The sequence below is a fragment of the Thermobia domestica genome, chromosome 3 (genome assembly GCF_964235325.1).
Source record: "Thermobia domestica chromosome 3, izTheDome1.hap1.1, whole genome shotgun sequence".
NCBI classification, from domain to species: Eukaryota; Metazoa; Arthropoda; class Insecta; order Zygentoma; family Lepismatidae; genus Thermobia; species Thermobia domestica.
The window spans coordinates 269,712,333-269,739,693 of NC_137456.1; the positions used below are offsets into that span (position 1 = coordinate 269,712,333).

General features: G+C 34.3%; 1 protein-coding gene across 2 annotated transcripts in view; it reads right to left on the reverse strand.

The window, feature by feature from the left end:
• LOC145681652 (uncharacterized) overlaps positions 1 to 27,361 on the reverse strand; it is a 152,038-nt gene that overhangs the window by 91,662 nt on the left and 33,015 nt on the right. For both annotated transcript variants that reach the window (XM_081753271.1, XM_081753272.1), the window contains exon 2: positions 16,758 to 16,858. In XM_081753271.1, coding sequence (XP_081609397.1) covers positions 16,758 to 16,856 — 99 coding nt within the window. In that variant the 5' untranslated portion in view covers positions 16,857 to 16,858. The remainder of the gene's footprint in view (positions 1 to 16,757; positions 16,859 to 27,361) is intronic.

A 27,361-nucleotide genomic window follows, 5' to 3' on the forward strand; every position in this document is an offset into this window, starting at 1 on the left:
ACGTATGCAGAGTGTATGTCCTGCTGATTCTGATAATTCTCTCCAATCCCGACAATTTTGCTTAACGCTAGGGGCGAACTGAATACAATCTGTCCTCATGCGGAATTTATTTTTTATATTATTATTATTATTATTATTACTGAATATTTAAGACCTCAATATTAAAGTGCAAAAGGGCATACAGAGGTTAAGAAAAATGAAAAGAAATTTTTTGTACTCTCTATAAGGGTAAGTTGCTTTATAAGAGATAAGTTGGAAGGAAAAGAATGGGAAAATGCGTCACCTCCTGGACAATATGACAATTGAACCTTCGGATGCCTTAATGGAAACTAAATAGAAGTTTTCTTCATTGCGATACATAGTAAAGCCCTTTCTTTGGTTAAAGACTTTGGATTATATATGCGTCATATTGATATTTTAAGAATCTATGCATACAAATATTAAAAAGAATAGTTCCTATTTACAAAATTTAGTTGAATAGATATATGTAACGAGTTGAAGATGGTAAACGAAATTATTATTATTATTTCTAGTAACAGTGAAAGAACTTGGAAACAATTCCACAATGATACAATAACATTTCGGACACCTTTATAACTCATATTTTGTGTATTCATGAATTGTGTGCTAAACGCGGTGAGTTTTCAGACAACGAATCGAGATTGTAGACAGTGACGTCATGTTGTCAGTATTTCCCCTGTGAAGGAAGTCGTTTCAACTCTAACTTGTAAGAAAGAGAGAAAGTGACCATTCTTCATGTTAATATACATCAGAAATACCAATATTGTAAATTATATTTTTTTAAATCCTCACACGGAATCCATCCGATGAAACCTCAGTTACGAAACGAATGCTCAAATCCACTACCTTAAGACTGTTGTGTTATGTATGAGTGAACAAATTTCCGTCTATGTAGCAAATTTCACACGTTTAGGATTCCAATATCTTGTAACGATGAAATACTAATTTTGGTCATGGTAAAATAATATATTACAGATAAATCAAATTTAAATTTAAAAAAACGCCTAAAAACACACAAGAACATGAAGGAGGAAGTGGTCTTAAGAGTAATTTGAATCCTTAAACTGGAACCACAGACCAATCTCTTTTCTGGTTTACAGAAAGTATTTCCGTAACGTATCGCTATGATATTCGGTTATTCTGGTTTTACAGTCATTTCCTGTAACCTTGAACAAACGGGACACGAACACAGATACATCGAGGATATTTAATATTTCACAGGCTCTCGCAAGGGGAATCGAAACTCAGACCTCGCCTACTAAACTATCTGATGGGTGGGGTACCTGGTTCGTTCCCAAGCCCAGTAAGCTTGACACGGACAACATTGTGCTTGTGGGTTTTCTCGAGAGTGTCACACTTTCTCATTCCACCAATTCGTACATCATAATTCACTTGGTTTAATCACAGTCTTCCTCAACCTAACATGCATGATCGTTGGATACTGAACGTAAAGGTTACATTTTCAAGGTGTTAACATAAACCAATCCGAACCGAAAAACAGTCATATTTTCTTTTGCTCGTTAACGTGTTCTCAGAAAAATGTATAGAGAAAAAGCATGTGGAATCGTAATTCCATTCAAAAGTGAAACAGTACACTCATAATACATTACCCGAATACGAAACTATTATATATCATTTGGAACTTTTCCAAAATATATACGGATATTCTGAAAAGTGTCACCATAGTGTCTGATTTCAAAAAAAAATGGTTCGGTTTCTGAAATAAACGGAAACATTCTCGTTACAAGCTTAAACGGATTACAAACCAGTTAACCGAGTCGTGAGTCAATGCAAACTTGACCTACAACCCACTGATCCACTACTCATCGTGATCAACTCTTACTGACGTCCAACCATGAACAATCACTCACTATGAACCACTGTCTCACCAAAACACATCGTCGTCCAGTTTCACACATGATCCGCAGCCTCTCCTCTATCGACTAAAGAGATTACACTTATAATAAAACCATGTTATGAAATTCTAACTAGTCAAGATTTTAATCGCACAAGTGCCGCTCTGTTACAATAACGATGGATCTCACCTTTATAATTATAAATGGAAAGTGTTTGTCATGGGTAAAAGTCAATGAATTTGAATTAGCATGGTCAAATTATTTCCTTGTTTAATTACCGATACTTTCAATGGAAAAACGGATGAAATTATTAAAGCCCCAAATCAAGATAGGTAGACAAACGAACATAAGATTACATTACAAATTGTATGCCTGTGTTTCTCCCAACTCAATGGGTTGATTGCTCTGTGCTCTAAGCGCTCCATATAATAAACAAGCTTCACCTATTATTATAGTAGAAAGCACATTTTAAGCATATGTGAATATATGATACGAAGCACTGTATTGTTTGTTTCTAAACTCCGAGCAATATCGATCATTTTCGAGTTTTTAAATTAACCCACTATAAATTTATCATATATACAAAGTGCCGCACCTCTCCATAAATGAAAAGTTTAAAAAATGCCAGAATACCTTCTGTTCATTTTCAATAAATAGTTAATATACTGAATTTCAGCTCCTTAAATTGAACGGTTTGTGAGATACTCAATTTTTTCGCAAATATTTGTATTCCCAGTATCTCTTAGGAAATTATTATAATGAATGTAATATTGTAACATCCCAGTTTGGATTAAGACCTAATTATTTACTAAATATCATTTCATTTGACTGCCATTTGGCAGTAATGTTTAGGAACACATAGTTACATTAATTTTTTTATATAATTTAAATATTATAGTGATTCACAAATGTACGAGGGCTAGTCAAGAAAGACTTGGACTGATTTTTTTCTAGGCTATTTATTATTACTCAGCAACATGCACATGATCCTTTCCAAGTAGTCCCCGCCCATTTGAATGCACTTTTTCATTCGAGTCTTCCAGTCCTCAAACACGTGTCGCAGGCCATTCTTTGAGAGGTCCTTCAAAACCGCCTCCGATGCCTTCAGAACCTCGGAATTATCGGAGAAGCGGCGTCCACGCAGTCTGGATTTTAGGGCAGGGAATAGAAAAAAGTCGCACGGTGCGGTAGGCGTCTCCACCATCCTCAAACCTTTGCAACACCTTCCTGCAAGTCTCCACTCGAACGGCCTTCTGCTCTGGTGTCAGGAGTTGCGGAATCCATCGCGCACACACTCGGCTCATATTTAGGTGGTCATGCAAAATTTTGAAGGGACTGTCATGAGATATGCGTAGTGCGGCTGCCAGATCGTCGATACTGATGCGGCGATCTTCTCTAACAATGACTGCTGCCGTGTTAATGTTCACCTCAGTAACAGCTGACGCTGATACACCTGGTCCACCAGCTTTCGTGATTGTCATTCGGCCCTCTTTAAACTCTTTGAACCACCAGAACACGGTACTTCGTGGCAAAGCGTCATCTTTGTAGGCTGCTCTCAACATTCCTAGAGTTTCTGTTGCACTTTTCCCCATGCGATAGCAGAACCGTATAGCTGCAAATTGTTCATCTCGTAATGACTTCATTTCTTCTACAGGCGACTTCTAGAGGCGGCGCAGAACATCACCTGCAATAAAAAGTCGTGGTTACCAAACATGCAATGATTCCTTAACAGCATTTTATATATATGCACAGCAAGACCCACCCTACTTGTATGCCAAACTATGAAGCTCCAGCGTTAACAGAACTGCCGGGAAAAAAATCAGTCCAAGTCTTTCTTGACTTGCCCTCGTATCTTTTCCAGCAGATAGCCACTCTAAAATCTCATAGGCTGTGTGTCTCAAATCAGAGTTGTAGTATAAGTCCCATTGCTCTTATTACAATTACAAATATCAATATCCAAAAATTCTTCAAGTTTTTTTTTCACTTAGAGATGCTCATCCCAGATAAGTAAAAATAAACAAATGATAAAGGGAAATGGAAGCCTTCAAAGTAAAACGTAGACGAATTCACGAGTGTACAGAAGCGTATTTTTAAATCACGCTTGACCCTACTCATAGGAGCTGAATACGTGGTTTCGGTTAGTTGGAGTTATCAGTTTCTCGCCAAGTACCATAAATATAGCAGAAATCAAACGGCTGCTACTGGTGGTGTTTGTGCGCGAGCGTACTAGCGCAGGAGCTAGTAATTATAATTGCTTTTGGTGTGGATTGAAACCCGGAGAAAGGAATATTTTATTTTTATAAAAAAATACTCAAAAAAGTTATTCACTTACCTTACGTGTGCAGTTTTGCTATACGATTATACTGTATAATTAGCAATAGTAGTAAAAGTACGAGTAGTAGTACAAGCAGGAATGAGTTAGAAGCCCCGCTTGGCTCGTTTTGTTCCATCTTGTCTGCCGTGATATAAATTAACCTCAGCTGCTTCTTCAGTGCTCTTCTTTAATTCCAAAAAAGTGACAATTTTCTTCTGTTGCTAGTACATGCCAGAAGATTTGGTCAATCGCAAACTGCAACCAATCAGAAACGTGTTTTAGTTTATGTAACTAAAAAAAAGGTGAAGAAAATTATGCTGTTGAGAAGATGCTGTCTAGAATTTCAGTGAGCAGAGTTGGTTGTTGTGTCAGAGTAGATCATGGTGGGCGTAGGGTCGCAGTGCGTTACGGTTGGGTGGTGGGTCGCAGTATGTCATGACGGGTGTTGGGTCGATGTGGATTACGGTGGGTGGCTGATCGCAATGGCTCACATAGAGTTAACCGACGACCAAGTGACTCACTGAGAAAATTCGACTCACTTGACCTACCGACCAACTTTCCCACTCCAACTGTGGTAAAACACGTCTAGTACCTAGATTCTCGTTGATGTTATTATTGTCTCGTGAAATCTACTGCCATTATGTACTTCAAATTTGGAGATAAAATCCCAATAGTCCGCTCTCTCCACCAATTTATATATATATATATATATATATATATATATATATATATATATATATATATATATATATATATATATATATATGTATATATATATATATATATATATGGAATATATAGGGTGTTAATGAAGTAGATGACAAACTCAGAGGTGGTTCCTCATATCAAAGTAAGTGAAAATGTTCCCATGGCCATGTGGGGAAACTGCATAGTTTCAGAGCTATGGCTGTCTAAAATCGCAAGAAAAAATCAAATTTTAAGATACCCTCTTTCAAATATGAGAAATCGTCGAGTGGCGGTTCTTATCATCGTAAAGGAAGTCATATCTACACAGTATTATAATGTATATATAATTAATGTTCATTGGGTGTGATGAATATTTCCTGCAGGGTGAAATTCCCAGACATGCTATCAACCAATTATGAGATATACTCTGACTTTATGATTGGTCCAAAGTAGGCAAACGAATTCCCTGGCAGCCGTAACACGGAATCCTTTGGCAGGATGTCTGAAGTGTTAAGGACCATAAACAGCACGGTCTCTCGTCCTCGGAAAAAAAGAATGCTGCGACTTTTTTCTATCACGCTTATAAGTGAAGAAAACGTGAAAATACGGTGACGAAATACATCGCATCACACGTTGTTCCGAAAACAAAAGCCCAATAGTTGCTGGTTCCTATCATTTCCTACTTCATTTCCAAGCACTGGATGTCGATTGTATATAAGCCTTACCTCTTACCAATTATAGACCACATCAGAGGATTTCCTTGGCCTAAGTACTGCAAATTAGTGGTGCTACTAAACTTGTTGGCCTGTGATGTGGTCTATAATTTTTTAGCCACAAACGTGCGTTACTAACCCACATTCCCGCTTACTACCTTAATGTTACTTTCAAAATTAATTACGAACTAATGCAAAAGTCGACAATTATAGCAAATTACATGCTTTCTTTTTTTTGGGATACTAAAGTACCTTTGCACTGTATATACAAACGTAAAGTTTGTAGCAATTAATATCTAATTTTACAAATTCTCCAAGCAGTAAATTCTGAAATCAAATCATCAAACACAGTTAAAGTTACCAATTATTTAGGTTATGTTAGGATTTAAATTTCTTGGCTTTCAGCATCTAAGGCCATTTAGCCCGTCACGTTTAGACTATATCCATTTCTATCTTTGCTTTTTTTCACGATTGTATCGATCACTTTCTTCTCTAACACCAGAATTCTACCGGAATTCTCTAATCACTAATTCTATATTCTGTCCTTCTACTTTTGTATTTGATACCAGTCACTTCCTTTCAACCAACATTAATATTGTATTTCTAACGTTAATTTTCATCCAACAATCTTTGCAGTTTTCCCTCAAATTTTATAATATACTTTTAAGGTTTTTTATACATTTTGTAATACGTATAGAGTCATCTGCAATCCATACAATCCTTAGAATACTTTCTGCAAGCCTATGTAATTGGTTATTTTTCGGTCAATAATTTATTTAAGAAAGATAATATTTTGGGGGTTCGGAGCCCATTTGGAATAAAGTTCAGTTTTCCCTTCAAATGAATTCTATTTCAAAACCTAATATCTTCGCAATCAAGGGTCCAAAACAAATGTAACTAAAACCATGCGAAAGGGCGTTGCATAGTTTCATATGCCAGCCGCTACACAGGGGTGTCAGTCGGACAGGAAGGCATTCGCCCCATACCCTCTCTGGATTTCAGACTTTGGGGCAGTAAGGCAGTTTTAGAATTTTTTTGTTAAGAAAAGTCCAACAGAACAAGTTTAAGGAAATTACACAGAATAAATACATAGAATATAACGGTGATTAAAACTGGAAAATTGTTTAGGGCAACTTTCAGAAATTTAAGCAGGTCCGAAACTTGTAAGTAGAGTCAAATTTGGAATCCTTGGGCCAAAATATACATACCAGAGAGCAATATAGGCCTATAGCTCCACACGGCCAACGGATATGAATTATAACTAATCAAAAACCGTGTTGATTCGATGTAAGGACTTCAAAGTTTTTAACGTTGGACTTTGCTCAGCAAAAGGTTTATAAATCTCCATTACTGCGCCCCCCAAATCTGAAATTCAGGGTAAGGGGCTAATGGCCTGAAAACTGCCCCCTCTTACGGCAATTATATAAAATTGTAGATTGCATCTTGTCATGCTGTTTTCCTTCTTTCATCTCGGACTTTAATATATAGAAAAAATTGAAAGTAACTATGGTTTTGACTTGAACCAGACGCTAAAACCATCGACCGATCTGGATCAGATTTTCAATATAGATGAGGTTTCGGCCTGGGAGTGTTTTTCTCATTTCAATCTGAAGATGCATCATATGATTTAGAGGGACAGGAAGATATAGAAAAAGCACAAAAATTAAAATGATTACCTTGGTGACTTAATAACTCTTAAACCACCCGACTGATCTCGATCAAATTTTCAACATAACTGAAGTTTCGACATGGGGTGTTTTATCATTTCGCTTTGACTTTATAACGTCGGGGACGAGGGAGAGATAAAAATAAATTTAATAACTCTTTAACAACCAGATCGATCTCAATCAAATTTTCAATATTGACCAGGTTCGGGTCTTGGAGTGATTTTATCATTTCACTTTGACAATACAAAGTACAGGAGTGGAATATATATATAAAGATAAATAAAATCCAATAACTCTTCAACAACAAATCGATCTTGATCAAATTTGCTACATAGATGAGGTTGGGTCCTTTTCATTTTGTCGGTGTGAATGTTAGGGGATGGGCCATGGCCAAAAGTGATGAGGTGATTGCGGACGTAAAAGTAAGGGAAAATGTTTCTTTTAGCATCGGTCCGATTCCGCTTCGTTTCCGAGATACTGTGTGTTTAAATGTCGGGTCCCTTCAATGGCTCACTATGGGAAAGTTATTGGAAATATCCAATGTTACATGAAAAATACAATCAAGTGGAATTATGATTGTGTAAACTCATTTACACTAACATTTGAGGTTATTGGGTTGTCAATATTGCCAACCTTGTACAAAGTGTTATGTTTTAAAATAGTTCAAGACGTACACACGTTAGCATATTATTACTGATATCAAAACGTTCCTGAAAATGGGGCAAATTCCGCTTCGTTTACGAAAAACAAGGCATCTATGTGTGAAGTCAACTAACGACGTACAGTATAAGAAAAACGGTTCACAGAACAAAACTCCTTCATAAAAGTGTTATTGTGTCGTTACAAACGAATGCACATGAACTTACGTATGAAGCCACAAAATAAATAAATGTTAAAAGCTATAATGTAATGTTATTGGTTAACAATATTACCTACGTTGTTTGAACGTCTAGTGTTATATGAAAACATGACACTTTATACCAGAATAGCAACAGTGACAAACAGATAACCTCTGATGTTGATATGTTTCAAACTGTATGTTAGTGTAAATGTATTTGCACCAGCATAGTTCCACTTGATTGTATTATTTTAATTTCACACACAGTATTTATTCGCCTTCCATTAATTTAATAACATTACGCTCATCTCTAAAGAATTCGATTTTACTAAACATAGTTTTACAATACTCTTTCTGTGAAGCTGTATTAAATATTTTAGTTAGGCTTCTTATTACTGCAGAAACTGATGCCAATGCCGTTGTAAGAATTGAATACACTGTAACATTAGTAAATATATTGATAACTTCTATTGAAACAGACAGTAGAATTGCTCATTAAATAAGGATGTTAAAATTTATTTTATTTTCTTAAATTTGCTTTTCCTTTTAGTCTGTATTTACTAACAATACATTATACGATTGTTTATGAAATATGAATAAAGTTGAGTGAGAAGGTTTTGATTAAATGGTCAAAAATAATATTTAGATTTATATTTTTCAGTTTAGCAGCGAGAATAAACGAGGTATGTACTTGGGACTTAGAGTAGAATTAGAGGCACATGAACTCTTGCTCGGAATCAAATTTGGGTTTCGTATGTCAACAGCGTCTAGATAGACCTGGATGCCTTTAGAGTCTGTGGTCCGTCTTCGATTCCCAGTTACAGCCCATGTATCAAACCTTACCCAACAAAATTTTTACGTTGTGGATATCTTGAGAAGAAACTACTTTTCGCACATTCCAGTGTCCTCAAAGTAATGTATATTTATGGAACATGAACCAAGACGTCAAAGAAGTTTCTGAGATAAGCACTTGAAAATATCTCAACCCGAAGAATAAACTAAACCGAATGTAATTTTTCAGGTTAAATGTCTTACGTCGTGTTACAGAATAATTAATAAAACATATATTTTAGAAACATAATCAAAACCGGGCTCAGTTATTTGCGGAAAAGCTCATAAGGAAAGCACCCAGCAATAAAAGTACAGTTATGTATATACTCTATTTATAGAAAAAGTATTTAAACCGTACGCATGCTAATGAAACATTTGCTCATAAAGTATGAACAAAATTGATGTAGAGTTGTCTAGACAACTGTCTACAAACCTACAATTTATGGAAATTGGAACTAATTGAAGAATAAAATCAATTAAGATATTCCGTTTATTATTATCATCTTTGTATAAGAACTGTTCCAACAACTGTTTGCGAAAAAGGATTAAGTTATCCACGAATAATCGGATATTGAATGCAACAATGACATTTAGGATACGTCATCTAGTGTTGTACATTTGATTGGCTAAAACATGTAAAACCTGGAAATTGAGTTGTCAAGCCATGTAATATCTGTTACTAGATATGGAAAGAAAGTAAACAAAGAAATTTAGTCTCCGGGAAGTCGAGTATGTTCAAATGCTGGTAGATTAATACAAACATTTTTCAAAGAAATAAATGCCAAAACAAATACTGAAAAGGGAGCTGCGTTATTATTATTTCAGAATATTAGGAGCTCTCAGTTTCATTTTATGGATAATGAATTACATCTAGGTCAGATGTTGCATTCAAAAATTGAAAAGTGATAAAAGAAATAAAACTCTTTTCGAACTAGTCATACTTCTTATTGACATTTCAAGTGACACTTTCAAGCAAACGAATTTCCACAGAAACTGTTTATCAAATCATGTTGAGTTATACACTACACGAAATTTCACACAAATACTGCTTTAATTTTCATCTAACGTTCGGCGCTAGTACTGAATTGTAAGGTAGGGTAGAGTAAAGAGGATTGGGTTTGCGTACGGTATGATACATTTGTGGGTTTGGATAGGATACGTTACATTAGCTCACTTTACATTAAACGTTTACCATTATTTTCAAACGTAGACTAGAATAGGTTAAGTTAGATATACATTAGTTCGACACATGACCGCCTTATATCATGACACTTTAACTCTTGCATTTAACAGTTACGCAACTAGAAATCTCTCTCGCGATCCTGGTTTGTATTTTTTTGAAGAATTCTGGCTTAAGTTTAGATTTGTGTCATCAGTTCGCTTTTACATCAGCAGCTGGCAGTAGTCTACTTAAATATGCCTTTGGCGTAGGTGACCTGTGTTAGATTCCTGCTTGGAGCTCATGTGTTTCGGATTGCACATTAATCAGTAGGTCCATATTTCATGTAGCCACACTGCTGCTGAAGCAGACGTTAAACTGAAAATCAGCTGAACTCAACTACTTAAATGTGATACTTGAAACTAAGTAAACAAAGTTCATTTTAGTAATTTACTGCTGGGTGTGCCAATTGGCTATCCAACTGGCTATCATAATGTAAATTTAGCCACATCTTTTGATACAGTACTATTTCACGGGTCCACTCCTAATTTAATTGCATGTATACTTATTATTCTGTATCTTGTCTATATCTTCGACAATCATTTTCGAAATGTGGACTCACATTGTCGGTGTGTGTCCTGATTCATTTTGGAGGGGTTTCAGTGTACGTACACGATAAGAACTATTAAAAAAGCACTTACAAACTGTGCTGGGTTCCGACAAAAACACGAATACCGCCTAACAGATTCAGGACAAGAGCACAGAGGGGCGCGAGAGGTAACAGGATAGAGTGTTAGAAGGAAGAAAGGGTGTCAGTGATGGTGAGTATGCACATAGACTCAAATAGGGTGAACACTTAATACGACATAAAAACGTGTACATTTCGTGTTGAATTACGCATTTGTACGTTACTAAAGACGCTATGGGTTATATCGTGATATCTACATATTGTTTATATATTTGTCTTCGAAAATAACAGCATATTAGAAACACAAATTTCACAATTGTGTGAATTCGTTAACTTTGGGAAACTTCTATAGTTGGGAATCATGAATTAGCACACTGACTTCAGACACTTTATTAAAATTCCATTAATTTAACGGCATTTATACATCGAAATGCATTGCACAGCTAGGAAGGCAACATATTTCAATTATTTACACACTGGGCTATCAAAATTTTATTACAAATTCTTTCTGAAAATTTCAAAAATATGTGGTTCAGTACAGTAAATTTGCACCCATTTTTATGTTTAACTATTGCATCAGGTAATTACATATCACCATTCAATAAACCGCTTAACCCTCGTTGAAAGAATGATAGAATTATATTTTCTGTTCTCTATTAATCATGTATAAGCAAGTAATAACTTTTGGATAATAAATATAGTAATATACTTATTAGAATTTGGATAAACTTAGTAGAATGTGCCGGTAAATTCAGTGCAAGGATATGAGTAATTCTAGTTTACGGCATACACAGTTAACTGTTCTGAAATATTCCTCCGTATTATTTAATTTATTTTTATTCACACTTAATCCGGTCAAGAGCATATTCAATTCCATTAAGGCAAAATTATAAAGATTTAAAATGCCAAAAGTTCTGTTAAATTAACGAAGGAGCCATGTGTGACTTAGAATAAAATTGAAGCTAAGAGATTAGCCTACAGTAAGGTGGAATTTCATATAGATAATTACCTTGAATTTAAGACAAATTACATTGCTACCGTACGTTCATCTGTAGGCTAATAAGTGCACACTTAAAAATAATTCACAGACAACAGTAAAGATATAGACTAAATAATAAAATAAATATTATAATAAACTACTTCTACTTTGGTACCAAAATTGTTTCATTCTGATTAATGATAGCTTATTCCAAATATCATCCTTTCTTCCTTTAGGATGATTTAAGTAAACTCAGTAACAATCATCTCACATATGTGTTTCCCTACAAAACGCTAATCACAGATTACTCTTTCGCTTTCTACTACTTATCTTAATCTAATGATTTGTTGAAGTAAGCACCTAATCAGTGTTGCTGCAACACATTATCCTCAGAGTATAATTTTAATTTTATCCCTGTCCACAGATTAATCGTCAGTTGGTGCAACTGAGCATAGATGAAGGATGTTATAAAATAGTTATGCATATACAAAAAAATGTCAATGATGTGAATCACAGTTTCGTCACCCCTCACTCTGCCCGCTTTTCCAATAGAATCACAATCATTTGAGCCAACTTTCGTTGCGGTAGCGAGAGTAGGAAATCAGACTAGGTTGTATTGCCGATGCTCGGTTGTCTTTTGGGTTCATTAAGTTAATAGAATAAAGATACATATGGTAAGATCCGATATTATATAACAATCCTTGGTATAGATGTTCTCGGAGCTGTTCTAAATTCTGCAGGAGCACTGCCGCATTGATGGATAATGCTCAGTGTTTACTGGAACCAGATAGCAGAGGAAGTATTCATTATAAACCTTTATAATTCGTTACGATAAATATTTCGATAAAAACAAATGTTGAAGGATGGATATATATCCAATTAGCTACTAATTTTGTTAGTAACATAGAATTTTCTGACGACTTAATACAATGTGATTATTTTTTGTTATTGATATATTAGTGGTTTTATATTTGCTTTAATATTATTTCATTATAATTATTATTATTAAAATATTTTACCAATATACTAAAGAACGATGCTTAATTGCAGTTGTTGAAATACTCTAAGTCTGGAGTCTGAAATAGTCTCTATCCAATATTGTGTTGGATGATCATTCATAGCTTAAGTATTCACGGTTATAATCCAGTTGTTTCTTACGAATACAATGTCATTTTTGACCATACTAGAATATCGCCGATGAAGTCGGACGTGGTATCTTCGAAAGTGCCAGATATTCCTTGTATGTAGTCGGTACTAAAGATATAAGTGAGAGGTACTGAGGTGTAATTTAGATGTGTAGACTTTGTTGGTGATGACGGGAATAGAATATTCAGAGGTGAATGGAATACTGGTTGTAAGCTGGCTAGAGTATTGTCGAACGTTGAGATATCGGAAGGAAGATGAAAATCACTGAGCATGTTCATCATATCTAGCAAGTATTCAGATTAATCAACTTCATTGATATTTGGCAGGAAACAAGAGTTTCCAAGGTGTTTTTCGGACGGCTGAATTCCAACTTTAAAAGATTATGGTCGCTACCTATAGAATCAAATATAGTGGACACAAATTATAGCTTAAAACTACAGGACAGAATTACGGCATTACGAGATGTATTTGCAATATAAACGAGTTGCTTTTTTGGTACCAAAGATTTTGCTGTTCATATGCGACTTAGTAAATTCAGAAAATGCACACTTTTCAGCATCGTTTCTCCTATAATAATAAAGATCAGTCATGATAAGATGATAATAGAAGCCAGAATACAGATAAGTGAAATCTCGACTTACCAGATTGCTATGCCGATATGCGGGCGAATATATACAATTATTACAATGTTGGGCATTGCTTTAATATAAATTGTATCAATATTACCCGCTGGTTCAGGGATTTTACGAGTAATGATTTCATTCAATTTTTATTGTGGGTTTCTATAGCGTTTGGCCATTTGCTCGTTGTCATGGAGGTCATCATGTTTGTAATATAAAAAGAGAATCTTTAATATTACAGAGTGCTTTCCTGTGAGAGACGTCTCTTTCAAGAGAAACATGATCCTGATGTTAACTTAAAAGCGTTGTAAGAGGATATTTCCGGTACACAGAGACTTGATATTTACATGCGGTAATGTTAAAAGAATCAAAATTAAATTTGAGTTGTAAATGATTTTGAAGTGCTCTACCTGCCTGCCTTTGTGTACCTCCAGGTTATAGAGTATTTTAGCTCCATGGACAACTTGATGGATTATGTGAATTCCTAAGAAATTATCAACAGTTTGAAGAGCAAGACTGAAAACGTAACAAATTATTTCTTCAACACTAACGGATTCACGCACAGAGTCATGTAGCGACACTGATGTATTTGGTGTAACAATGGCACCTAGTTCAAATTTAACGACCTAGGAATCGGTTTACACTTGAGACTCTAGGTAGAATGATTAGCTTTGTAAGAAATGCAATTAGTTACTTCTGCTCGGTCAGGATAGGTTTTAGTTAAATAAATTTGTGCACAATAACCATATTGGATCAGTTAGGTGTCCAATGCTCATTGCTAAATTGGCACTTTTCCTAACGGACCTCAACGGGTAGCGGCGTATGGGAAGATTCTATACCTTATGACCGCATTTAGCTATGTAGATTCAATACTGTAACAAATTATAAATAGCTTGCTTTTCGATTACCAAAACAAAAACTAAATAAGTCGCGCATTTATTTATTCGGATGCGAATGCATTTTTGAATGCTTCAGTGGTAAGCTCTTTTCAAACTTACGAGTCAGTAATATCGGAAAAAACAATTTGATGGCTACACGTAAAAACGGAGGTTTTCTCGGTGGTGTAGTTTAGGTTTGGCATCTTGATTGCACTACGTAAATATTTGCACTTTCGCCAAAACCTTCAAAGACTGGTGACTGAAGTTGTTGGTGAAACGAATTTCGACTATCTCCAATCGTTGTAGGTCTTTGACAAGGCGTTGAGAAATATGCTTTGAGATCTTAAATTTCGTATCTAAGAAAGTTAGACGAAAATTATAGGTTGATCCAAAAAGGTAGTGGTAGTGGTGCAGATTTATTGCTATTGTTCGTTGCGTGTACATGTACAAATTCTTGTCGTCAGTAGGATCAGCAATGTTTACTTCTTCAGGGACACACAAAGAGTAGGAACTTACCAACAGATCTATGAGATGCATCATATTCCCGTCTATTGTGCCTACTCTGATTCTTAGCCTGAAGAACGACAGGTGGAAGCGAGTGCATCGGTCTAGTGGACTCACAATAAGCTGATGCAAATGATAGTATAAGTAAACGTAATTAGGTAGAAAGCCACCAATTTGGACAGTACTCAAATGTTTAAAGTCTCAACGGGAAGTAGACCGTCAAACAGGCTTTTCATAGACGAGACCCTCCGGTTTTACCACTAATCGGCTACTCGTCACTAGAGGATGAGTATGGCAACTTAAAGAAGTAGCTATATTTTTAAGCGCACCTTTATTCCCATTTCACTATTTTAAAGCAAGTATGTAACAAAAGTAGTATATCTGTCACAAACAAAGGGGAAGGAATTCGAAAAAATTTAAGATTCTGAGTCTTTGGTTAAAGAAGTTAAATTGTCTTGATTTTCTACTGGTTGAAAATCTTCTTACTCAAAATACGAAGGAGTTAACAAAGTGTTCCCAACTTCAGTAACAAAATACTCCCTTAGCAATAAGTTCCAAATTAAGAAACAAAATACTCCCTTGTCAGCTTTAGAGCCAGTACGTATAAATTTATTATTTTTACTTCTGTGAATCAGTTTACCACATAATAAAATTAGTGAAATCTCAATAGAGAAACGGATTGGAACATCTTCACGATGAATTGAATGTTAGTATATCAACAGGGAAGCAGGAGTTAAAACTCTTGGGTAGGTCACATCAAGCGAAGATGATATATTAATTTTAGTGGTGAGTTTCCTTTCTAAGTGTATATATAAATGAGTATTCTAAACCCTTATTTTCCAACTTATCCAACACTGTTCAAAATCTTGCTTGTATTTAGAGAAATGTACAAATTAGGTGTTCACTTCGGCAATTGTATATTCGGTTTTTGACCTTATCATTTTCACCTTTCTTTCTTCCTTCTATTGCATCTCCAAAGTGAAACCGGTTTATATCTCAGTAGTGCTATACCATATGGGCGACAGAAATACAAGAACTATTGTTTTTATTTACTTAGGGTAATTTATTTCATTTCAACAACATGCATAGTATAGGGTAAAATTTGCCCACAAGTGATAATGTTTAACTATGTTAATTACAACACTTCGAGTTCTTAAGAAAGTATAAATGCAGTGAAAGTAGTTTGCAGTTGACATCTCTCACGGAAAAAAAAAATCTCCTAGATATCAACCTCTGATCGCTCTTACTAAGTCCCATGTACGAAAAGGTAACATGCCTAGCTTCTGGGATAAATTTTAACATGGTTCTCATAGTCAATACAGCTTAACGGAGGATTTGTATTTCTCAAATGGTAGCATTGATTCAAAAATTGAAGATTATCTCCATTAAAAGGTTACTACGTAATACGACGTTCAGATTTTTAACATATCTTTAATAGATATGTACTTTTAAGGACAAATAGTTGATCCCAATATTTAGCAAGGTACGAAGTTGTGATTAGTTAGAAGATTGCTATATTTAATTTAGAAATTAATAATAGAGCCGCAAGTTATATTCTTAGTCATCTCTCATGTCAATTTTATGTTTAGTGATACATTCAGCAGCAATGCTATACAAAGCATGATTCTTAGTTATACGTAGATTCGAACACATTAGCATCACTGTGAATCGAACGCAAGTCTCTCGCACTGAAGATGCATACCGTAGCTCTTAATTTAATAACTCAAAATATTATCTTTTAAAGTATATACTAATTTCATAAAACTTTTTTTATCTTGTATCTAGCGTTAATTCTACACCTCGTCTTGATAAAAAAAATCTCTGAATAACTATTAGTGAAAGAATAGAGTACCAACCAGAATTGAGAACCCAATAATGAGTGTGCCAGTCCTCAGTGAGAAACAGCAACATTTACGAGGCCTTGACTGATTGGTTCGACGGTTCTCACGTCTCATCTCTGAAAATGAAATATTAGTTGTAATGGTAATACAAGTAAGTTGAGAAGAATTTGATTCAGTAATGGTTTCAAAGATCTCTTGATTTAACTATGAATAAAAAAAACTTTTACAAGGCTCTTCCTTTCATCAGAACCTTTATTCTAAAATTGTCAATATTCTGAGAGGACAGGAGCATAATCAAATGATAACAAGGTCTAACGTACGAGGAGGTTATAAAGTTACATGGAGGGTGAGCTGAGACTCTAGTACGAATGTAGTATGAACTAAATTTATTCTTAAATGCATTTCGCAAGTGTATGGCACTGCAGAGAAAATCCATTAAATAATTCCGATTATTATTGGTTTGTTCTTCCCTGTTTGCTGTTCGGCCATTTCTTACTGCTTACTCTTCACAACTGATATGACTTTTCTTCTGAAAATTAACACAGAAGCCCTGCAATATACTAATAAGATACCAAAGAACCAATTAGATTGCTTGATAGTACCTTTCGTACTGATATTTATCATAACGAAAAAACTAACGTTTTCATCACCACGTTTTCCACAAAGTCTACTTTATACTTTTATGAAGATTTTTTATATACCACTAAAAATTTCAAGAACGAGGAAAGATACAAGATTTGTTAAAAACGTAATTAGACAGGCAACACTCCACACGAGCAAACAACACTGATGCTTCCATCTTCAAGGTCAACCGTTGTCATTGACTTAGTACAAGTATGAATTTGCCTCAATTGCATCACAATTGTTGACGTCGTTCGTATTTGTGAAAATGCATTTCTGAGATACCTTACGTAAATGGGTGGCCAATCAAGTATAAGCAACATTCTGCCATCGAAGATTGTGTAAAGCGTGGCGAGCACAGTATCATGAATTATAAGAAGTTCTCAAGAGCATTTTTGTTCATTAGGAAGTCAAAATGGCAGACAGTGTATTGGACATGGTGAACGGTTCCCATATCGCAGACATTTTAGCAGTTAATACGAAATGTGAAAAATGTGATAAAGCATTGAGAATACGAATTATGTGTGAAATATGGATGAAATAGTTTCGTTTCGGCAAATATAGTGTTGTGGACAAAAATTCTTATATTTTGAGTAGCCGAAAACAGGGATAACCAACTTCGTGAGCTATCAATTTCAGCTGAAGTTATTTCAAAACATGAATAAGTACTATATTCATTAAGTAAAATTGTCGAACTCTTAGCGCAAGACATCCAACAACTGCAATCCCAAGATCAAATTCAAGCATTTAGTAAGGTACCCAAAGGTTCTATTATAAAACAGAATAGAAATTCCTGGAGCGACATCGTAAGTGTTACGGCCAAAGCTCCAAATGCTCTATCCCGCACAGTTCGTTTATGAATTGCAAAGTGATTTCGAGGCCAAGAAGTGTTATCAAGTTATTCAAATTGAATAATAGCGAGAGGACAGTAGAAGAAAACTTTTTAGTTGGTACAGAAAGCAAACAAGATGTTTTGACTTCGTGTTCGAGTAATAATTATGTGCCTACTGTCGATCCGGGATCGTTACCATCAACACCAAAATTGAATAACGCCAAGAAAGCGGGTGAAGAAAACACTGAATCTAATAATACAGTAAACGAACATCTTTTGATCACTTTCATGTTCAAGTGATGATTATTTATCTAGTGTAGGCCCGAATATTTATCATCAACATCAGATTACGACAGTCCTAGACCCAAGAGGAAAAGGAGATCAACTAATCCAAAGGAGACAATACTAGGAGTAACAGAAAAGAGATATTACGAAACTAGGTTCACCATAATTTCATTTGCTTTGATACTACTGCCAAGCCTCCCCTTCTTTGAAATTCCGTTTTTTTGTAAAATATATGCTTACCGGTATGGCAATTTTACGTACAATTGTCGACATGTATAACATTTACACTCAGTCTGAATTTGGGCGTCCGCAAAAGCCTTGAACCCTCCTCAAAATTAATTTCTAGGCATGTGTCTGATTCGTATAAAAGTAATGGAAAAATATTCAGGCTATAGATTAGTACGTGTCTGTGCAAGTAAATCCAGAACACCGGTTTAAGCTTGAAACACTCTATTACCAAAACAACGATTCGGGGAAATGAGGAGGCAATCGATCCGAAAATAGTCAGCAATGATTCCAATAATTCCAGTTATTTTTTATCCCTGAATTGAAACCGTTTCCTGGATTTTTTGTACGTCTCATTATCTCTCTCTCACTACTCAAATTCATCTCTCACGCACACTTTCTTCACACCATGAATAAGGAATGGAATAGATTAGAAATTGTAATCCGAAGAATACCTATTTTTTATTAAACGTGAGGTGTATGGACCATATTGATAATCATATCTTTTGAGTCTTATAATCCACTTGCCTACTTTCTTGAAATTTTTGGAATCTAGTTTGGAATTTGGTGATACTTACGTATATTTGAAGTACCAAAGGGTGATTGGATCATGCCCTAAATTATGACTGCATAAAGTAAATAGATTCATCATTTTGCCAGGTGTTTGAACTTCCAGAAATTGTTAATTTGACACTCTCACAAAACAGATTTCTCCAAGTGAAATGCATTTTCTCTTTACGGGAAATATATGCCTCTCAAATGTTTACCAAAATTAATTTAGTCGAAACTCAGAAATATTTTTCGAATTTATCTAGTATAATAGGTAGGAAGTTAGTATTTTTATCTAATACCTATTAAGTTACTTTTATCTATTCTTAGCTATCCTTAATGTTTAACTGAACGCAACTCTGGGAAAAGTTTTTATCACTTTGAAACATTGCTCAGAATTCTAAGAATTTATTGACGAATACTTCAGTTTCATATGCTGATCTGAAATATAAAGCACCTATTAAATGGATAACTAAGTTTACTGGTCCGGGTCAGCCTCATTTGAAATAGAATTGAGAAATAAAAACTTCAGTGCTTCGCGTTTTAACTGCACTATATCATAATAATTTCTGAAGCTTGTGTTTATTATATGGAGCGTTGAGAGCTCAAGGCAATTAGGCCATAGAGTTGTGAGAAGAATAGAAATACAATTCATATTGTAATCTTACATGGAAATTTTAACTTTGTACAGTGTGCTTAATTATATGGAAAATTTTAAAGCTTTTTGTCTTTACGTTGGCCTACTTTCCCTTTATTTTGGAGACTTTTAAATTTCATCTTATTTTCCACTGAAAAGTACTTGTAATTCAAGAAGGGAATAATTATATGTAATAATTAATTTGAAATTCATAGTAATTTGGCCCATGTCAAACACTTAACCATTTTATATCGCAAATGTCTGATCCACCGGTATTGTAACAGAGCGATGCTTGAGCGATTGATCATAGAAATTCAAATCACGATTAGTAATAATTTCTCGCTTTCTTTTATTACAGGTGTAAACTCTTTAGTCAGTGGAGAAGAGGGCGTGGATCATGGGTCAGAGTTGATGACGATAGGTTTCGGTGCGTGGTGGGTTACTATGGATCATGGTTGTGGTGGATCAGAGTGGGTCATGATAGGTCAAAATGTGTCAAGTGTGTCGTGAGTCACGATGAGTGGTGAGTGAGTGGGTCGTGGGTCAAGTTTTCCTGCATTAATGATGATGATGATTAAAGTGATTAAATGCTATTTTATTATTTAGTGATGCTATATTAACATTTACATGTCAGTGTTTAGTATTTCTAGTTAGAGCTTGTAAAAAGAAAGCTGAAGGCTATTATAATTTGCTAAGCGTGTGTTCACAAGAATAATTCCTTTAAAACAGTCTGCTCGGAGTCAGAGGAACTTATTTGATTTCAACAGAGTGTAGCACTAGACAGAATTACTATTTTTGGTTAGCCATCCTGTCATTTATGTAGTATTCAAACTCTAATGCCTTGATTGCTATCAATAATAGTTTTGCCATGTTATAATTTTTTTCTTTTTTTCTTTTAAAAACATGTACTTTCCTCTCTGCTGTAAATCTATGAAAATGCAGTTACGTTCCTCTGGGTCTCATGCGACGTAATGATGTGTAAAAGAATGAGTCCGAAAATGCTGTTCAACTTTTGAAGACTACATTCAGCTCTCCCACTCACACAAATGTAATTGTAATTAATTGGCCACACCGGCGTAACCATCAAAGAGTTCCTGTGCTAATTCAGAAACACAAAAAAAATAGTACTATTAATAAAATTTATTTTCGATTTAAAAATATACTAGTATTAGAAATAAGTAGTCTTAAACGGAATTTCAACCATATATGGTTTACATTCAATAATTTAGGAAAGCGTCATGTATGTGTAAATTTAAGCAATATGGTTTAAACACAGAGAAGGAATAGGGATGTTATTCCTCTCACTTTCCCCCTCGCATGTCGGAGCTTGTATTATATGCATTTATAGATCGCCATCTGGTGTATTCACTGTTTTCTGAAAGAAACTCGAAAGCATATTGGGCTTCATAGGAAAATACTTTCAGAAGATGGTTATATATAGTGATATTAACGTAAATTGGTTATTGGAAGCGAGAAAGAAATGGATTTAAGTGATTTACTGAAAGTGTAAAATTTCCAAAAGCAGGTGTGGGTGTACCGACGTCTCATAGTAAAAGCGTTCTAGATCAGTTCATAGTTTGTTCATAATGTGATTATTTTAAAAATCAATTTAAGCAAAATCACTGTTCTTAGACCTAAAATATATTCCTCTACAAAGACAGTGATATCAGGTTATAACATGAGATAATTTAATTTTTTGCAGTCTCACAAGTCTAGGAACAGTACATATAACACATCTAACACTAAATGTATGATTAGATATATCTTGGAAGCTTTCGTTCACTATTTCAACATGATCTTTACTAATGTTGCTCATAAGATCCGGATGTGGTCCTCTAAACCATCGATAAGTAAATATGTTAAAATTTCTAAAAGTAACCTGTTTAGATATCGTAGATTACTCAAAATAAGTACACTACTTCCTAACAGGGTTCGCAATTATATTTTTAGTCACAGGAACACTCACGTAAGGATCATTAAAACAGCTAAATTACTATCTAATAGTTTCATCCTAGTTGGATTTACTAATAAAGTTAAAATTTTGTCGGAAATTTTTAACGATGGAACAACTAACAAAAAGAGGAATTTGAGTATGTTAAAGTTGGGGACGAAATTATTTTTTAAAAACCTGAACGGATTGCATATATCTTCAAAAAAGAGATTTTCTAGATAGTGTGCCACTACCTAACACCATACCAGCAAGTCACGATGACCCGTAGAATATCTCAATACACAAACATGCTTTCTTATTAATTAGAGCGACAAGATAGGAGTTGCGGGAAATACTGAGTAAGGTTTCTAAATCGGGAACTTCGGCTTAATTTAGTTTTGCTTTTGTTGTAAGTCATCCCTGTTATTTAGTAAACCTATCCCTTGAAATTTGATATTATCCATCAATTTTAAAACTGGCAAATATAATTCCTCTCCATAAAAAGGCAATATGCATGATATAAGAAATATCGACAAGTCACCATTCTATCTACGTTTCCAAAAGTTTCTGGATATGTGATGATGTCACGACTCTGCAATTTGTTGAGGTCGTGTAGCTTACTATCATCATCACAACATGGCTTCCAAAATAACACAAATCCTTGTTTGATTACATGTTTATTATGGCTCTTGAGTTATTAATCAGTAAGTATGTTGTTAGTCTGTTCATAGACCTATCTAATGCTTATGGTACCATTGATCATGCCATTTTTTTAAGACAGTTGTATGCTTATGGTATTAGAGATGTAGCTCACAAGTGGTTTCTCTATTACTTATACAGTAGATAACAAATGGTGACAATATCAAAATTAGTTGCAGATGATGTTCATCTTTACTAACTGTAATCTAAGTGTTTCCCAAGGTTCCATTTGTACCCTGTTCTCTTCCTAATATATAAAAGTGACCTGTTTGTATATATGTATTCAGCAAAATGTATTCTATAGTATACACTGATTGTATCAATATTATATCAGGAAACTCAATAGAAGAAGGTGAGAGGAAATCTGCCATTTTTACCGCCAAATTGTTAAAATGGTTAACAGCGAACTGATTAATTATAAATCATGAAAATTCGATTCTCTTACATTTTCATTTTCCACGAACACTACGTATGTAACCTAAAAACATCTTCTCATTTACTCCAATATTCTTGCATAACAAAGCTTTTAAGTGTAACGATAAGTGATGATCTTTCATGGTTTTTTCATCTTGACATTATACATTAAACTAAGGAGCAACATCAGGTACTGTATCGTGACAAGCACTTCCTAGGTTTTAGTACACAAAGTTTAATTCACTAATTACTGTCGGAATAATACACTGGGGAACTGTTGAAAATAGTAGCACTTTTCCATTGCAAAAGAAAGCTATTAGAATACTTTTTAGATTACCAAGAAAATTGGGATGTAAAATGTTTCATAGGAGCAAAAAGGAAACTATCACTTTCAAGCCTACAAATTTCTAAAGCTATACTAATTTCTTTAAGAAAACAAGCATCGTGTTTCCTTTAACAAAAATGGTCATAGATATAATATAAGACAAGATGGTGGTCCATTTGTGATGCTTAAAAATATACTAACATAAGCAAAACTGTGCACGTGAATTGTGTCAGGCTGTATAATAAAGTTCCTATGTACTTTAAGAATATGAGTAATGTTTTCCTTTTTAGCAAAAAAGTATTTAAGAAAGGCTGTAAAGTGCTATTATAGTATTAAGGAATATTTAAATGATTAATTAATTGAATATTTGCTAATAGATGCACATGAGTACATGCCAGGATTGGTACAAACGGTTACTGACGATGTAAATGGTTATGTTTATGTATTTCATGTATATTATTTTATGAGTTTGTATTTTAGAAAGATGCATAGGTACTATTTTATGGGTTTGTATTTTAGAAAGATGCATAGGTACAATATGATGTATACTTCTGATACTCGGTAATATTTTATGTTATTTTATTGTAATCTGTAATGCTTACATAAGGATTTCTCGTGTTTTGTAATCAAAGGAAACACACAAATAAATGCAGTGAAATGAAATTTTTTATCCAGGTTACAAGTGTTGAGTGGTACAAGTTCCTTTTAGGAAAGTGATAATGAGTGGAGACAAACACCATTTGGAAAGGCATTTGATATCGAAGTACGATGTCAATGTGAAAAGATAGAAGCATTTTGCGATGTCAGATCGTCGATTAGTTATTAGAGTAATAAGTATATAGTACACAAAGTCGTAGTACAGATTAAGACGCCCGTTGCGAAGTAGAATTTAGCGCCTATTACACTCAACTTACCAAGCTTTTCGTTCTTTTTCAACATAAAACAAGAAACTTTTCTTCTTACACTACTCAACTTTTATCAAGCTGTTTACCTCAAGTTTTTATTCATTTATTTATTTATTTACCTTCAACAGAGAAAATATTTTTCATTTACAGAAGGATATTACAATCTAAGGGAGCAATTACTAGATTAGTAAGTGATAAAAATTAAAAAAAAGAAAAAACGATAGTATTAAAAAGACAAAAATGAAAATAAAGATACAAAAAAACACAAAAATCGCAAGAAACGTTCTTGTCAGATAGACAAAGTTAGATAATAAATATCGGTATAGACAACAGTTATGGTTTATGCTTCTGAATATTTCCAGATACACATATTTAAGTAGATACCCTACAGGTATATATGTTTTATATGAATACATACATTTATAAGCAAATGTACATATACTTGCAAGCAAGTAGACATCAATACACAGGTAAAGTCCATAATTGAGTCTATATATATTTTAATCTTTACCATTGTTCAGTAACAATTTACTTTTGATTAATTTTATAAACGCTTGCTGGTTAACATCAAATTCTTCTACACTTTGTGCTATATTATTATACAGCCTACACATTCTGACCAACTGTGAATTATTGTATATATTTGGTTTGAATATTTTATACCTCGAGAGATTTCTTGTTCTTAGCGTTCTGCCACTGATTTAATGTATTCTAAGAATTCAGTATTATCAAATATATAATTTACTATTTTGTGTAGACATATTTTCTGTGCAATTATACATCTAGCAGAGAGTTTAATATAAAGAAATTCCCTTAACAAGTTAGAGTAAGATGTCTTGTTTACAAGAGCAGACTGTCCTGTTTTCTTATAATATATGTATCCTAGGAGTCTTTTGTATTAATTCTATCTGGTTTTCTTGAGTTTTACTTTTAGCTGCCCAGATCACTGACGCATATTCCAATTTTGGCTGTACTGGAGTTTCAAAAAGAGTTCCAATGACATCTATGTTCGTAAACATTTTAGTACCTCTGATTACAAACCCCAATAGAATCACTGATTGGAAGAAGGGCATAAGTACACGAGACCTAAGTTTTCGAAAACGGGAAACGACCATCGCAAGGCGTTATTTGTATTTGTTTCAAAAAGTGTATAATTGATAATTTGTAACAAAACAACCAACAAACATTAAGACGAGAAGAAGAACCTTGTATTAAAGCACTTTAATTGGTTAGAAAAGCTTAAAAATGAAAAAAATTACCCTTTTTCCAATCAATTAAAGTTCGACGCAATTGTAATTGTGTGTATGGCATATAACGTGCAGTTGATGATAGAGAGCTGTGAAGATATACATGTTGAATGCAATATTGCATGTTAATCTTGTTTATATGTAACCGAACTATCACACGTGTTAGGTTTTGAAACCTTTTGTTGTCACTGTTCGTTTTTCTGCACAGCACATGTTATTTGTACAGCAAGAAAAGTACTGCAACAGACAACTGACGTTGTCACAGTAGAATAGTTTTAGAAGGGATTTTAGTAGTCTGCATCGTCGTCTTCTACAATCTCTTGGTCATTGATCTTTCATAAACAAATCATCCTATAAAACTACTTGTATGGATCAGGTATGTATTTGATGATTTGTGAAACATCGTTGATTTTCTTCTGATGAATTGGAACTTGCCCGTCGTATTCCCTCGACTTGGCAGTGAAGCGTTTGTGACATAGATAAACTAATGCGTTTATTCCATTGGAAATTCTGCTTTATAAACAAAGTGTCTGCATTCATTTATTTAGACGTTCACTGTTTTGTCCACAATGCTGCCTGAAGTTTTCTTGTAAAATGGTTGCCAGCAATGTTTAAAATCTAAGATTTCTTCATTGACAACCTCGTAAAGTTGAACTGGAGTATCAGTCTTTATTACATTCGCAATCACATGGTTGTACTATGCTGGTAAATAAATGCGATCGTATCGTTTGAGTTCCAGTTCGATTACAGCGAAATTTCGGTCAAATGGTAAAAAAACTGTGATCTGGGACTTCTCACTCCTTTTCTTCGTGTAGATGGCGCTGAAACCAGTTCGTCGCCACTGGACATTGCCACACACAATCTACACACCATCACTATAGTTCTACACACACAAGTCTCGTGAAAGAGACACTGTTAGTCAAAGCTCACACAACAAATGCTCTTGATTGCATTCCACTGAAGAAACCTGACGGACAAACCGAAGTAGACCTATCGTAATTACAGGAGAGAGGTCTAGTGGGTGTCTGCTTACACTCAGTTTCACAGTTGTGATGGTGTCCTGCCAGTGATTGGAAGAAGGAAATAAGAAACGCAGTTATACCCTTTTTCTAATCAGCGAGAGATTTCGCCTTCTATATTGCTCGTATAGAGTCGCTCAAATATTCCTATTTTCCACTCAACGATGTAGCTACCTTAAAGGAACTCATCTGTTATCTGAGTTTAAAATCGTAAAAAAAATGTACTTATTCCCTTTTTCCAATCAGTGGTTCAATTGCATGAAGACATCTGGTGTGATCAATAAAATGCGTTTATTAAAGGACATTTCGTGCTAAATATAACTCCCAAGTTCCTATACATAAATATACTTGCAAATACTGATTTCCTATTGAATATGTAAGAGTTTCAGTTACAGTTCTTTGTTTTGTAAATATCCTAAACTTACGTTTAATAATGTTAAAATTTAATTTTTTTATACTCCATTTATATATATTATTTGAATCTTCTTGTAGTTTTAGTATATAAGAATTAATTTGTATTTTTTTTTACACAGCTTAACATCATATACATACAATATACAGTTCGAGTTTTAACGTACCTTGGCAGATCATTTATGAAGAGTAGGAATAATAAGGAACCCAAGTTTGAGCCTTGTGGTACTCCGGAATGCATATTATAGCAAAATGACTTTGATTGTTAAAAACTTACATATTGCATTCTTTGACTCAAGTATGATATAATTAATTTGAGTAACTCTGATGAAAATTCTGAGATCGAAAGTTTTGTAAGAATTATATCATGATTAATCAAGTCAAAGGAATTTGCAAAATCAATATATATTACATCTACACGATTACGATTATGAATAAACTCCTGAACAAATTGGGTAAAATTAAGTAAATATGTTACAGCTGAGCGACCAGGATAGAATCCATGTTGATTTTCACAAAT